The sequence below is a fragment of the Martes martes genome, assembly GCF_963455335.1.
Source record: "Martes martes genome assembly, chromosome: 2".
NCBI classification, from domain to species: Eukaryota; Metazoa; Chordata; class Mammalia; order Carnivora; family Mustelidae; genus Martes; species Martes martes.
Genome location: NC_137889.1, coordinates 71566341 through 71581831, shown reverse-complemented (window position 1 = coordinate 71581831; position 15491 = coordinate 71566341). Strand labels below are relative to the sequence as shown.

Sequence of the window (15491 nt, the reverse complement as noted above, 5' to 3'; positions counted from 1 at the left end):
GTAATAGACTTAAAAGAAATATGACAAAACAAATTGGCTTGAGAAACAGGCCAGTCACGCATGCCCAAGAGCAAATCAGATAAATTCCATAAACCCTGCAAAGCCAATATTAGATTCCTAAGTGACTCAATATTGCCCAGCAAAGTGTGAGTGCTTCTCTCAAAGTAAGCATAATGCTGAATGACAAAATCACAAGACCAGACCTTTTCCTCACAATGGTTCTGAGAAAAGTGTTACGTTAGCCTCTAAAACTGGAAGGAGAAAATACAGGTCACAAAATAAAGTGAAAGTTATAGAAACAGAACAAATTGATGGATGCCAGAGGTAGGAGTTGGAGATAGTGGGTGAAACGGGTGAAGGTGGACAAAAGGTGCAAACTTCCAGTTACAATATATATAAGTAGTACATATGTAATGTACAGCATGGCAATATAGTTAACAATACTGCATTGCATATTTGAAAGTTGCTGAGTATAGATCTTAAAAGTTCTTATCATAAAGAAAAAAGTTTGTAAGTATATGAGGTGATGGATGTTAACTAAACTTACTGTGGCAATCATTTCACAATATATAAATAAATCAAATTATGTGTGGTACACCTTAAATAATACAATGTTATATGTCAATTATAGATCAATAAAACTAGAAAATAAACAAATAATAAAAAGTGAAATAGATTCACTGTGTGAGTACATGTATTATTTTAAAAGAGAAGTTTAGGAATGAAAGAAAATTCGAGTCACTTGAGGGCTACCTTTGTTGGTGCAACATACACGACCACCCCTTCACTGCTCTCCTTCAGCACCTTCTCCATGCAGTAGTAGGAAGCATAGGTTTTGCCTGAGGACGTTGGGGCAACAATCACTGCTGACTCATTATTATCCACAACATCAAGAAGCTCTCGCTGCAGGGTTCAGAGCACCATTCACATCAATAATATGAACAGCATGTTACCAAAGCAAATCGGTGAATACACTTCTATTATAATTTTCTGAATTTCATATGGAATGATGGGGAGTTGAAAACGCATGAAGAAACACATAGGAAAATCTGAAGAACTCATGGCATTCTCTCAGAAGACAGGATTGCTATGCTTTTGAGCATCTGGAGGTGAGTTTGTGTGTGAAAAATGGAAAATGAGCCTGAATAAAATATCTCGTCATTGAGAAGATTTTCTTTTTATCTAAGTATTTTTCATTGATTCAGTAGAGTGCTTCTCTAAAGGCTTTGAGAAATTAAGTTCTAAGAAGTAGCCAGTGTGTATTTTTGTAATAGTGAAATGATAGCTAAGGGAAAGAAAATCAATCCTTCATAATTTCACTACTTATCTTTTCTTTACATACAAAAGAATGTCAGGTACCTACTTTGGAGGGCACAAGAAACTTCAACCCCTCAGTTTATGCTTTTATTCATCAAAATGATGACTAATCAAAGAATCAAAAATATCTATGATGGGCAGAAGATGGATAAATATCCCCAAACCTGTCTGCACACTCTTAATGTTGGTCCACTCTGGGCCACATCTCAAAATTAGATGGACGCAGAAGAATTGAAATGTGTGTGGAATTAATAAAGAGCACTTGGCAGCTTTGTGTCCTACACTAAAGTAAGGAACAGGTCCTCCCATTCCTGAAAAGGAGGCAGGAATTTTTAAAGATCTTACACTATCATCAACATAAGAAAGATAAATTCATATTCTGAATTTGAAGTCTAGTAGACTGAACCTATGAAATTGCATGTTTGTAGGTAAATACATTCATTTATTAGCAATTTTATATGGTTTAATCTATGCAGAAACATATCATTTTATCCCAAGTTTTATATCCATCAATTTTACATGTATGTATAGAATAATGGCTATGATGGTGACAGGTATAGCATGTGAATATCTAAAAAATTCTATATTGCTTAAACTACCAAAACTGCTCTGTGTGCATTTACATATGAAATCTCCTATTGACACAGGGAAAACATGGAGGTTGTTCCACAATGATATAACTGGATGACACAGACAGAACTTTAAAAATATATGTGAATTCATTAAAGTACCTCCATTTATAAAAAATGAACAAAATGAAAATTTCAGTTCCTTTAAACGGAAAAGACTTTCCATTTCATCATTTCCAATGATAAAATAATTTTAAATAACATGACTCAATATGAAGTTCATGCTGAATATAATATGTAAAGCCACAATAATGAGAAGCTCCTGATATTACATTTAATGATAAAATACAAATAAAGTAAGATTTTTGTTTCATTCAGTTATTACCTGCCATGTGTCAGGAATAAAATCCTGAACTCTGGGATCTGGATCTTTTCTCTCATCTCGTATCAAATAATGGCCCATGTACTGTAGTTGAAACCGAACTGGCCCAATGCCAATTGAGTATTTATCTATTTTCTTCTTTATGTCATCTCTTGCAACCTACATTATTTCAAAAGTCCATTTGGAGAGTGATTTTAAACTACAACATTATTTAAGTAATTAGGTAATTAATTTAATGTATTACTGAGTACTTTTTACAAGAAAAGCAGTTTACCATCTTTTCAATTTTGTAGTATTTATTGATGAAGTTCTTTACCACCTCAATCATCATCTTAACTGTGAGTACATTGACAGACATCAATATTTTCAAATATCCATTATGGTATTTGTAGCTACAATCTAATACACTTAAAGACAACTAAACAATCACAATATAGTTTTTAAATTGTTTGCTAGAATTAAATACAGTATTAGTTTAAAGGGTCTGCAGAAATTATCTGGCATCTGTTTGTTCAGACAAGTATTTGTATAGGTTTTCTAATTCTAGTTTATTTCAAGTTTGGGCAGCTGAATTACTAGTAATGATTGAACATAGGAGTAAATATTGTCAGTTAAAAAAAGAAAAAATCTAGAAGAAGTGACTGCATTTGCAAAACACTTTATGTACATCCCATAATTATTCTATTAAAATGGAGCTATTCTGAAAATTACCTGGGTTGGATATAAAGAACTTGCCAATTCATCAAATCCTAAATACTTCAGGCATCTGGCTATGAGTTGCTGATCTGCCTCCTGCAAAAGTTCTGGGTACTTTTCCATCAAGGAATGGATCCTTTTCATCATTTGAACAGCTATATTTAAATCTTTTGTGGTTTCACCTTGGCAAATAATAAACAATATCATTTTTATAAAGGCCATCAAAAATAATGTTTGATTATCAAAGATTAGTCATCCAGGCTATCAATCTGACCTAATTATTTTATTTAACATTAATAAAGGTTTTGGAATACAGATGACTAGGTAAAATATAATTAAAGTGCGCCTATACCTACTTCGTCATTTCTATGGATAACTGGGAAATAGCTGTGCAAATAAAGGAGACAGGGAAAAGTCTTATAGTTCATGATAGTAATAAGATTATTAAAGCTCAAGGTTGTATTAAGTGTTCTGGGGAACAACAAATATTTTCTTACCTATTATTTTCATGCCGTCTCTACTATCGTCAAAAAAAATATTTAGATGACTCTAAATATCTGGTTAAAAACTTTGCAAAATTTATTGAGTCCTACTGTTGACCATAGATAACTATTTCGCACAATCATTGGAGGTTTTCAATTAGTCTATTACAACTGACAAATACAGAGTTTGCTAATTCTTCTTCATTTCTGCATGGTTATTACATTCTTTTTATTCTTCCTAACTGCTAACCTTTCCATACTTACCATGTTAGGGCTGTTCTTTTTTTTTTTTTTTTTTTAAGATTTTATTTATTTATTTGACAGACAGAGACCGCAAGTAGGCAGAGAGGCAGGCAGAGAGAGAGGAGGAAGCAGGCTCCCCACTGAGCAGAGAGCCTGATGTGGGGCTCGATCCCAGAACTCTGGGATCATGACCTGAGCCGGAGGCAGAGGCTTTAACCCACTGAGCCACCCAGGTGCCCCATAGGGCTGTTCTTAATTTCAAATTTCTTCCAATAAACCTATGTTTTAGCTATCTAACATATATTACCAAACATCCACTGAATACTAAAAAAAAAAAATAAAATAAAAAAAATAAAAGAGACTAAAAAGAATTTAATATAGAATTTTCCCCTCAGGAGAGTAAACCATTTAATTCTGATCTTTCTTAGTAGGAGTCAGCTGCAAATTCTGATACAACAGCTTGTTTGGGGAGAAATATATAAGCCAGATCTTCTGCTTCTCACTGTGAAAAAATCCACAGTGAAAGGCTGAGGGCTTTTGAAGTTAACACAATGAGAGTAGTGGGGGGGGGGGTGGGGGAAGGATCCAGTGACCATTTATTAAATGGATTCAAGTGTGGAGATGCCAGAGACAGACAGATCAACTAGGTTACTGGGAAGAATTGTCAGTTTGGAATTCTTATGGCACATATCATTTATCTGTTACTAATTTATGTATCTTTACCCAGGTTTATTTCCCCTTATCTTCTTCTTCTTGTCTCTTTTTTATTCTACTATGTGTTATAGAAATTGCAAAGTACAGCACATGGGTGTCACGGCAACATTTAGAAGAATTCAACATGGCTGGCAAACATAATCTTTAGTTTTACCCAGAAAGAAAATGTTTGCACTTCAGATTTCAAAAATGAGAGACAGATCTCCCAGAGTGCCTCACCGTCTTTGTTGGTTCCTTTGACTATGCCCACAGTTTTATAAGAAGTTATTCTTAAGCCTACCTTCGACTGATTTGATTTGAATTTGCTTAGGAATGTGCTACTTTGAGATTTCATTGCTCACTGATAAAAGAAGTAATCTTTAGAGGAATTCTGTGAGGATAAAATCGCATATCATCATTACATCCTTTGATTAATTCTCCAGTTCATCAAAACAAAAAACACAAAATCACATAAATTTACCTCGGCAATGTTCTTTCCATGCTTTTAAGCAGGCAGTCAATGCTACCATTTCAACTCGGAATTTCACTGAGTTACTTTTACATGATTTCAAAAAATCTTCCAGGTTCTTTATTCCAGAGTTTAAGTTCTCTTTCATTTCCTCTTCAATAGAAAATGACAGAACACTCCATTTTTTCTCCTCTTTTTCCTCTTCCTTAGCAAATAATCTCTTTTTATTCTCTCTAGTAATTATTTCAGCCTTGGTCTCCTGCCCAAAAAGGGGGAAAAGAAGCATATCATGAAACAAGTTGGAAATATTCCAAGATTAAATTTCATATATGAGACAATATTTTTAAGCGTATATTGGTTATTTTGACCATCATTCCATTCTTGAATAGGAACAATTTTAGGTTCAGTACTTATTTCTTAAAATTAAACCCTCTCTTAATTAAAAACTTATGACAATTAAATTTAATCACTATAAAGCCTCTCTGCAGATAACTGTGCAGATTTCTGAGTTGTATAGATTAGATTATAAATCAAAGAGTAAATTTAAAAAATTGGAAACATCAGGCCACTGTTTTCTCATGTCTCCTGCATTGCTTCCTGCTGCTCTCTCTGGATTGGATTTTCCTCTTCCATTTTTCCATTGTCATCTCCCTGTCTCCTACTTGTCCTTCAAGATATTTCTTCTATGAAGCCTTTCCTAACTCCCAAGCTTAACTCATATATTTCTCCTCTGCCAGAGCATCTCTCTATAAAAGTACCCATGACATATACTGTAGTTATGATTTTACTTGTCATACCTCCTATCTAGATTAACTTTCTTGAAACAGAAATATGTCATAGTCGTCTGTATGTTTCAAGCACAAAACATTTAGCTTATAATATTTGATAAGTGAATGAGGAAAAGCAAAAGCAGATGAAGGAAAGGAGTGGATAGAAAGAAACAACATAAATACAACTGATTTGCTTTATCTGGATAAGCTTTTCCAGTTGACTTAAACTCAATATGGATCCTCTTTACTAGACTTTTACCAATCTGATTTATTAATCTACAAAAACAAATTAAAGAATTGTATTCACAAGAGAATTCTATAAATCTTCCATTATTCTGATTAGTCATGAAATTAACAAATAAATTTGCCTACAATGAAGTCAATATTATTTGTCATCATTTTCTCAATAATTCTAATCAACATTATTTGAGGTTTCCTAATGGTTTAATCTGCCAAACGTTTGGTTCTAGGTTAACTCAGCATGATTCTTTCTCAGTACAAAAAGAGTGACCCTTGGCCCTTTGCCATGCACAATACTTATCATATCCTGAATATGCAGACTTATTAAATGGTTGGTAGAAGAGCACTTTATATAGTACTGAGAGTGTTTATCTTCAATAAGATAATTTATTTAATTCCTAATAATGTAAAAGAAAAAATGGGATATTTTCAGTCTTCATAACTTATACCATATAAAGAGAATTTTTGCTGCAAACTTTCTATTTTATAACATCCTTCTTTTTTTTTTAATTTTTTATTTCTTTTCAGCATAACAGTATTCGTTGTTTCTTCACCACACCCAGTGCTCCATGCAATCCGTGCCCTCCCTAATACCCATCACCTGGTTCCTCCGACGTCCCACCCCCCCCGCCCCTTCAAAACCCTCAGGTTATTTTTTAGAGTCCATAGTCTCTCATGGTTCACCTCCCCTTCCAATTTCCCTCAACTCCCTTCTCCTCTCCATCTCCCCTTGTCCTCCATGTTATTTGTTATGCTCCACAAATAAGTGAAACCATATGATAATTGACTTTCTCTGCTTGACAAAAATAAAACTGGCATCACGTTACCTGATTTCAAGCTTTACTACAAAGCTGTGATCACCAAGACAGCATGGTACTGGCATAAAAACAGACACATAGACCAGTGGAACAGAGTAGAGAGCCCAGATATGGACCCTCAACTCTATGGTCAAATAATCTTCGACAAAACAGGAAAAAATATCCAGTGGAAAAAGACAGTCTCTTCAATAAATGGTGCTGGGAAAACTGGACAGCTATATGTAGAAGAATGAAACTCGACCATTCTCTTACACCGCACACAAAGATAAACTCGAAATGGATAAAAGACCTCAACGTGAGGCAAGAATCCATCAGAATCCTAGAGGAGAACATAGGCAGTAACCTCTTTGATATCAGCCACAGCAACTTCTTTCAAGATATGACTCCAAAGGCAAAGGAAACAAAAGCGAAAATGAACTTTTGGGACTTCATCAAGATCAAAAGCTTCTGCACAGCAAAGGAAACAGTCAACAAAACAAAGAGGCAACCCACGGAATGGGAGAAGATATTTGCAGATGACAGTACAGACAAAAGGTTGATATCCAGGATCTATAAAGAACTCCTCAAACTCAACACACACAAAATAGACAATCATATTAAAAAATGGGCAGAAGACATGAACAGACACTTCTCCAATGAAGACATACAAATGGCTATCAGACACATGAAAAAATGTTCAGCATCACTAGCCATCAGGGAGATTCAAATTATAACATCCTTCTTGAAAAAAAAAAGAAACTTCCTCGTAGCCCTAAATGAAAAAGGAAAAGTAATTGGATGATTTTACCAACAATAAAATTGGCTATGAAAATAAAAAAGGGGTTGTCACCACAAGGAGAAAAACAATGACCACATACATGGGCTTGGAAAAGGCTGCTTTTTAACTATTAAAGCAAAAGTCCCCATTTCTGCTTGGACTTTTTGAAAAATGTCAGCTTTACTGAGTTATTATGGAAAAATATAACTGTAAAATATTTAAAGTATACATCATGGTGATTTGATATATGAATATATGTAGTTGAACTTTTCCCATTGGGTTAAGTAATCCATCCATTACCTCACACATTTATCTTTTTTGGGAGTGAGAACATTGAAAATCTACTCTCTTAGTAAATTTTAATGAGGCATTACAGTGTTATCAACTACAGTCACTATATTTTACCTTAGGTTCTCAGACACTATTCACTGTATAGCTGAAAGTTTGCACCTTTTTACCAACCTCTACCTATTGCCCCCACCCACCCAGTCTGTGGTAAACATCTTTTTTTTTATTCCACATATAAATGATAACATGCAGTATTTATCTTTGCCTAGTGTACTTCACTGAGCATTGCCAGGTTATCCATGTTGTCAGAAATGGCAGGAATTCCTTCCTATAGCTAAATAATATTCCATTCTGTGCATATATACCCCATCATCTTTATTCATTCATCCACTGATAAATGTTTACACTGTTTCCATATCTTGGCTATTATAAATAATGCTGCCATGAACATGGGAGTGTAGATATACTTTCCATAGCCTATTTTCATTTCCTTGGATAAATGCCCAGAAGTGGATTGCTAGCTCCTATGGTAGTTCTATTTTTAATTTTTTGAGTAATCTCCATATTATTTCATAATAGCTGCACCATTTACATTTCCATGTACGGTTCATAAGGGTTCCCTTTTCTCCAAATCCTTGCCAACACTTGTTACCTTCTGTCTTTTTCATGACAGCCATTCTGACACCTCTGAGATAATATTTCATTGTGGTTTTGACCTTGTATTTCCCTGATGACTGATGATATTGAGTACCTTTTCATATACCTGTTGGCCATTCATATATCTTCTTGAAAAAAAATTCTATTCAGTACTCAGTCCACTTTTAAAACCAGATTGTTTGGTTTTGGGGGGTTGTTATTAAGTAACATGACTTCTTTATATATTTTAGATATTAACCTGTAATCAGATATACGATTTGCAAATATCTTCTCCCATAGAGTAGACTGCTTTTTCATTTCACTGATGGCTTCCTCTGCTGTACAGAGTTTTTAGTTTGATGTAGTCTCATTTATTTTTGCTTTTGTTACCTTTGCTTTTGATGTCAAATAAAAAAATAAATCACTGCTGAGACCAATGTCAAGGTACTTACCCCTGTTTTCTTCTGGGAGTTCTATGGTTTCAGGTCTTTTATTCAAGTATTTTATTTTGAGTTGATTTTTATGTATGCTAGTTTCATTCTTTTGCAGGTGGCTGTCCAATTTTCCCAACACCATTTATAAACTGTCTTTTCCCCTCATTGCATATTCTTGCCTCCTTTTTCTTGAATTAAGCATATATGCATGTTTGTTTCTGGGCTCTTTATTCTGTTCTATTGATTTGTATGTCTGTTTTTGTGCCAGTACCGTACTCTTTTGATTACTACAACTTTGTAGTATATCTTGAAATCTGAGATTGTGATACTTCCAGTTTTGTTCATCTTTTTCAAGGTTGCTTTGACTATTCAGGGTCTTTTGTGGTTCCATACACATTTTAGGATTATTTCTTCTAATTCTGTGAAAAATGTTATTGGTAGTTTTATAGGGATTGCATTAAATTTGTAGATTGCTTTGGGTACCATGGACATTTTGAGAATAATAATTCTTCCAATCCATGAGCACAGAATATCTTTCCATTTTTTTGTGTGTCATCTTCAGTTTCTTTCATTGATGTTTCATGGTTTCACTAAGTAAAGTACAGGTCTTTCACCTCCTTGATAAAATTTATTTCTAGGTATTTTGATACAATTGTAAATAGAATTGTTATCTTAATTTCTCTTTCTGCTAGTGTGCTATTTGTGGATAGAAGCACAACAGATTTCTGTACACTAATTTGTATTCTGCAACTTTACTGAATTCATTTATTAGTTCTAACTTTTTTTTGGTAAAGGTTTTAGAATTTTTTTTATATATAATGTCATGTCATCAACGAATAGTGAAAGTTTTACTACTTCCTTACCAATTTCGAGAACTTGTATTTATTTTTCTTGCCTAATTGCTCTGACTAGGATTTTCAGACCATTCTGAATAAAAGTGGTGAGAGTGGGTATCATTGTCTTGTTCCTGATCTTAGAGAAAATGTTTTCAGGTTTTCACCTTTATCATTACATAATAACTTTCCTTGTCTCTTATGACAGTCTTCGCCTTAATGTCTATTTTCTCTAATATAAATATAGCTACCCCTGCATTTTTTGGTTTCTATTTGCATGGAATATCTTCTTCCATCCCTTTACTTTCAGTTTGTGTGTCCTTAAAGCTGAATAAAGCAGAAGTGAGTCTCTTTTAAACATCATATAGTAGGGTATTATTATTATTATTATTATTATTAATTCAGCCCCTCTATGTCTTTGGATTGGAGAATTTAGTCCATTAACATTTAAATTAATTACTAATATGTATTGGCTTACTATGACCATTAATTTTTTCTGACTGATTTACAATTCCTTTGTTTTTCTCTTTTTCCTCTTGCTTTGTGACTTGATAGCTTTCTGTAGTGGTATGATTAGATTCTTTTTGTTACTTTTAAAGTATGCAAATCAGTCTCTTTCTGGGAAAGACTGGGAATAAGCATTTCAGTCTGCTGCCTCTATGCCCTGGATGGGGATAATCAAGCTACAGTCTTGTGGGTCCTGTGGATGTAAGCTTTGTTGGCATTCAAAGCTAGATATTTTGAGAGGCCCTTTCCTCAAGTGGAACTCAAAAGTTGGGGTGCCAGACCAAAAATTTGGTCCCAATCTTTTCCTCCTGAGGGCAAAATTAGGACTTTTGAGTTTTCCCCCAATTGCATGTCTCTGCACCAGGGATGGGGTTTATAGTGAGAGTATGTCTCAGCCTCTTCTTCTACCTGTTTCATTGTGGGATTTTTCTCATTTGTTTCTCATTTTCTCACTAGTTCTCTAGTTTCTGGATTGCCTTCAGGAATATTTTCCTATATTTATCTGTAAATTCTGTATGTCCATGGGAGGAGATGATTTCAGGAACCTCCTATATTGCCATCTTAGACCAGAAATCAAAAGAACTATATTATTAATTTTATTTCAACATTTCTAAATCCAAGCCTTTAGTAACCTATTGTCTTATATTCTTTTTCAAATACATATACACTTTATTATGTATAGAGGACCATATATAACCTTATATATGGAGGTTAGACTTTCTTACCAAATAAATAAAATAATCTAAGTGAACATATATAAAAAGAAAAAGCATAGAATGAAAAGAAACTACCAGAGGAATTTAACAAATAGCAACTTAAGAAAAGTCAAAAAACAGTTCTATAATTTGATAGAATTAATAAAACTTACATGTGCCTTTTTCTTCTTGGGTGCACTGAAATTATTCGTTGACTTGAGAGCCTGAGTTACAACCAATTTTGGAGAGACTGATTCTAATGAATTCCCATAAAATCGTTGAAAAACGTGATACTTCTGCACAGACCTAAGATAACGAGGATCTCTGGATTTTTCTGAAAAATAAAAGACTTAAAATGTAAAACTACTTGATTTTTTTCAAAAGCATTCTCACTAAACTTTCATACCATCCCACCCACACATGTACTTTTTAGTTTGGAATAATAGTTTAGTCTGATTTACTTTTGTTAAAGAGGGAATCAAGTCAGGCAAATATCTATAGAATAACTCTTTTTCTTATTTAAAAGATGGAAGTAAAGAATAAATAAATAAATAAATAAATAAATAAAAAAATAAAATAAAAGATGGAAGTGACAAGACACTCTTTCACTATCTACTTCCTAAAGCAAATATCATGCTACAAAGAATGATAGATTCTGCATATTACCTCTTTATTTGCTCTATGAGTGAGTTTAAGAAGAAGAAGATAGAGGCAAAATCAAGAAGATACCCATCTTGGATATCCTGGCTTCTGGCACTGCTTGACAGAAAAATCCTTACTCTCAACCATAGCCACAGAGCCAAGAACTTGGCAACTGAAAAACACTTACACTATGGAAAAGTCCAAAGACACAGGAAATTCCAACAATCAAGGTATGATTTACTTCCATACCCAAAGAAAACTACAATTAAGGGGATAATTAAGCTGGTTGATTTTTCTATGTCTGTATCTACATATATCTAATTAAACTGTTTTGAAGGATATTAATGGTTAATCTAAAAGGTCCCCTCACATCTTGCAGGATCTTAGTAGCTATTTATGTAAACGGGCTGATAAGTATGGGCAAGCCTACTATGCACCCTCCTAGATTCTTCTGAAAGTTAAGTTTTGTCATCTTGAAGAAGGGTGGAGGTAAGATAGGGGTAGACAAAGATGAGATGAAGACAAGGGATGAACCAAGGGGACGAGATACCTAATTCAATCTCTATTGATCTACTTTTAGTGGTTTCATGGGTCTCCTTTTGCAGTTCCAACCATCCTGAGCTTGAAGGCACATAAAATACTGGCACTTGTTATATGTAATCAACTGGGTGGTGTGAAAGTAGCTGAAATTGCTCAAAAGACTAGGGCCTTAGTATTATGAATGTCAAGGAATACACAGATATTTTAAACTGCAAACCATGTTTATTTAAAACAGCTCCAAGTTTTTGTGGGGACAAATGCAGTATTGGTGCACTTCCTCGGACATCTGCATTCCTGTGTTCCTATGACTATCAGTAAACAGAGTGGGACTTTTTCATTACCATCTTTACTGACATACATCTAAATATCTTGTAGACTATTATTATTCAAGAAATATAACTTGTGGCTCATGATATGATAATTTTTTTACAAAATAAAAAGAGAATGAAATTGATCTTAATTTATTTCACCAGAGACACATAACTCACCATCAAATTGACACTTTGTCCTATCATAATCATCACTAAGGGGTCTGTGAGAATGCCAATGCACAAGTTCATCAAATTCCTTTTGTTTAACTAGTGAAGTCACAATAGGATCATTGCTATGAGACAAAAGAAATATATGCACATTTTAAATTTCATGCCTCTAAATAGAACACAGCACAGGTTTCATTTTTTAATATTTTAAAAAATCATAGCCAGGCTTCTTCTTCCTATAATATGATGTGGGTGTTAGAATCCCAAAAGCAGTTTATTAGGTGCTTAAGAAACCCAGAATCTACTCCATATCTCTAGCAATCCCAACAACATCAACAAATATTCATTAATTAATCCACTAATTAAAAACATCCAACTGGAGTAATTTTACTCTAAAATTAAAACCATGTTGATTTTAACCTAGTTAAGATCAAAGACATTGATAAATTTGCTATTAAACTCATTATGTGTTACAAACACATATTGCATTTAATATACTCCATTTAATTTGTTTCATTTCATAGAATCTTTAATGAGTAAGTCATCCATTCCACCCATTTCCTGAGACATTTTTGGTCTTACCTTTTTAAGAAAGGCAAATCTTTCAAAAGATCACCAACAAACTTATCAACCAGTTCACATGACATTGAAATAAATCCCAAATTAGGAATCTTTTCCTTGGAGGTATCTGTAAACAAGTAAAAAAAAAAAAAAAATTAAGACAATGTCAAAAGTGAGACTTTCACATAGGAACATTACACATCATTTTCTAAAGCCTTAAAATAAAAAACATTTTTCATTGATTTTATTTACATTTATCAATTCCAGACCTTCCCATAAAGCTATTGCCCACATTAAAACATCTTGGAACGTAGCAGAATATGAAGAAATAGGCAGTATTTAGGCATGTAGGTATGTAAGTAGGTAGAAAAATAACTGTTTACTGTTTTTAAATATCTGTTTCCTTCATTATACCTTATTACAAAGAAGTTGAACATGGAACTTGCACTCAGATCTCTCACATAAATACCTTTATGGAAATAAATATTTAAAAAATAAGGGAAGATATATAGATAATAATGCAATAACTTTTTATCATTACAGTATTTTCTTACATTCTCTTTGATATTATATATATATATGTTTACATATATGTATCTGCACATATACACATACATGTGATAGATACCATACATATCACACATATATCCTATATATAATAGTTGGTTAATGAATGCCTTTTTATTTATACCTGGTTCACAATTATAGGTAAGCTGCCATTGCTCTGCCCATCCCCTTCATGTTCAGTTTGGGTTTTTGGTTTTTTTTTTAAGATTTTATTTATTCATTTGACAGACAGAGATCATAAGTAGGCAGAGAGGCCGGCAGAGAGAGAGGAAGGAAAGCAGGCTTCCCGCTGAGCAGAGAGCCCCATGCGGGGCCTGGACCCTGGGATCATGACCTGAGCCGAAAGCAGAGGCTCAGGTCATGAGGACCCTGGGATCATGACCTGAGCCGAAAGCAGAGGCTTTAACCCACTGAGCCACCCAGGTGCCCCATGTTCAGTTTCTGTTTGCCTGCCACCTTCTTACTGCAGGTCTCTGCAACTCTCTGCCTGAATACTTTTCTTCTTACAGCCATGTGAAGGCCAGAAGTGCTAAGGATCCCATGCCCCATAGATAGCCCTCAGCCAAAAATGTAACAGGAGTTGCAGGTAAATGCCCCAGCCATCTTGCTCTTCAGGTAAGATATCACTGAGGTGGTTTGAATGACATTCTAAGATTCCCAGTAAAATCTGCCTGTACTTGTTCACAGTGGAAACGTGCTCATTAACATGTCCTGCACTGGTATTGTTCTCTTCCTGATCTTACCTAACCACTCCCTTATTTGATCTTTCTGTGATCAATAAACCCCTTATTTGATCTTCCTCAAGAGTCTTTGTCTGGTAGAACTCATCTGGACAAAAGAGTGTATATATATATATTCTTTTGTATGTATGTGTATATTTATATATATTTATATAAATAATATATATAAATATATATAAATATATTATATTATATATAATATATATTTATATATATTTATATATATATTTATATATACACATACATATATATATAAAGAGTATATATATATTCTTTCCCCATATTCTGAAAAATATATTTATATTGATACATCCCAAATTCACATTAGATTTCCTTCTCACATTCCTTAGGGGGACATTTTATTCTTCCTGAAATTCATCAAAGGGAAACATCTTCTATGATGTTATGATGATGGCTAAATCATATTTCTCTTTTTTTAAGATTTTATTTTTATTAACTTATTTGTCAGAGAGGGAGAGCACAAGGAGGAGGAATGGCTGGCAACGAGAGAAGCAGGATCCCTGCTGAGAAAGAGCCTTATGTGGGAGTAGATCCCAGGACCCTGGGATCATGACCTGAGCTGAAGGCAGACGCTTAACAGACTGAGCCACCCAGGCATTTCCAGGGTTTATGATGTTTTTCATCTACAAAGAATGTACTAGATTCCTCTGATCACTTTAAGCTAATTTTCTAGCTTAGAGTTGTCTTGACACTACTAACAGAATAACTGAAACCTCAAATTCTTGGGAAGATGGACCTATAATTAGAAATCAACCTAGTAATTCATTTTGTATTAGCCAGAGATCAGTCTCCCTTTATTCTTGTCTCCTGGAATTGCATTTCTATTGTTTTGAGCTTAGCTATGATAATACTAAAAGATGTTTGGTGTGTCTTACCAGCATTTCAATTGTTTTCCAAAAGAGATTTTCCCACTAACCTATACTGCCATATTGATAGAAATGAAAGTCACATATATCTGGCTTTTTTTAAAATTGGCAACATTAGCTATAAGCAAAACATATAACTCTTCAAAACTATAGTCATAGCATGTCATCCCAATGATACAGCAAAAGGTTATTTTATTTTTATTTATTATTATTAATTTATTATTTATTATTTAAATGCATAGTGCC

General features: G+C 33.8%; 1 protein-coding gene across 1 annotated transcript in view; it reads right to left on the bottom strand.

Annotated features, from left to right (window-relative positions):
• DDX60 (DExD/H-box helicase 60) overlaps positions 1–15491 on the bottom strand; it is a 116586-nt gene that overhangs the window by 64111 nt on the left and 36984 nt on the right. Inside the window, exons 11-17 of the mRNA XM_080796705.1 lie at positions 13073–13178; positions 12500–12615; positions 11003–11163; positions 4864–5110; positions 2980–3146; positions 2272–2427; positions 754–903 (exon numbers count right to left, since the gene is read on the bottom strand). Of these exons, the coding sequence (XP_080652831.1) occupies positions 754–903; positions 2272–2427; positions 2980–3146; positions 4864–5110; positions 11003–11163; positions 12500–12615; positions 13073–13178 (1103 nt within the window). The remainder of the gene's footprint in view (positions 1–753; positions 904–2271; positions 2428–2979; positions 3147–4863; positions 5111–11002; positions 11164–12499; positions 12616–13072; positions 13179–15491) is intronic.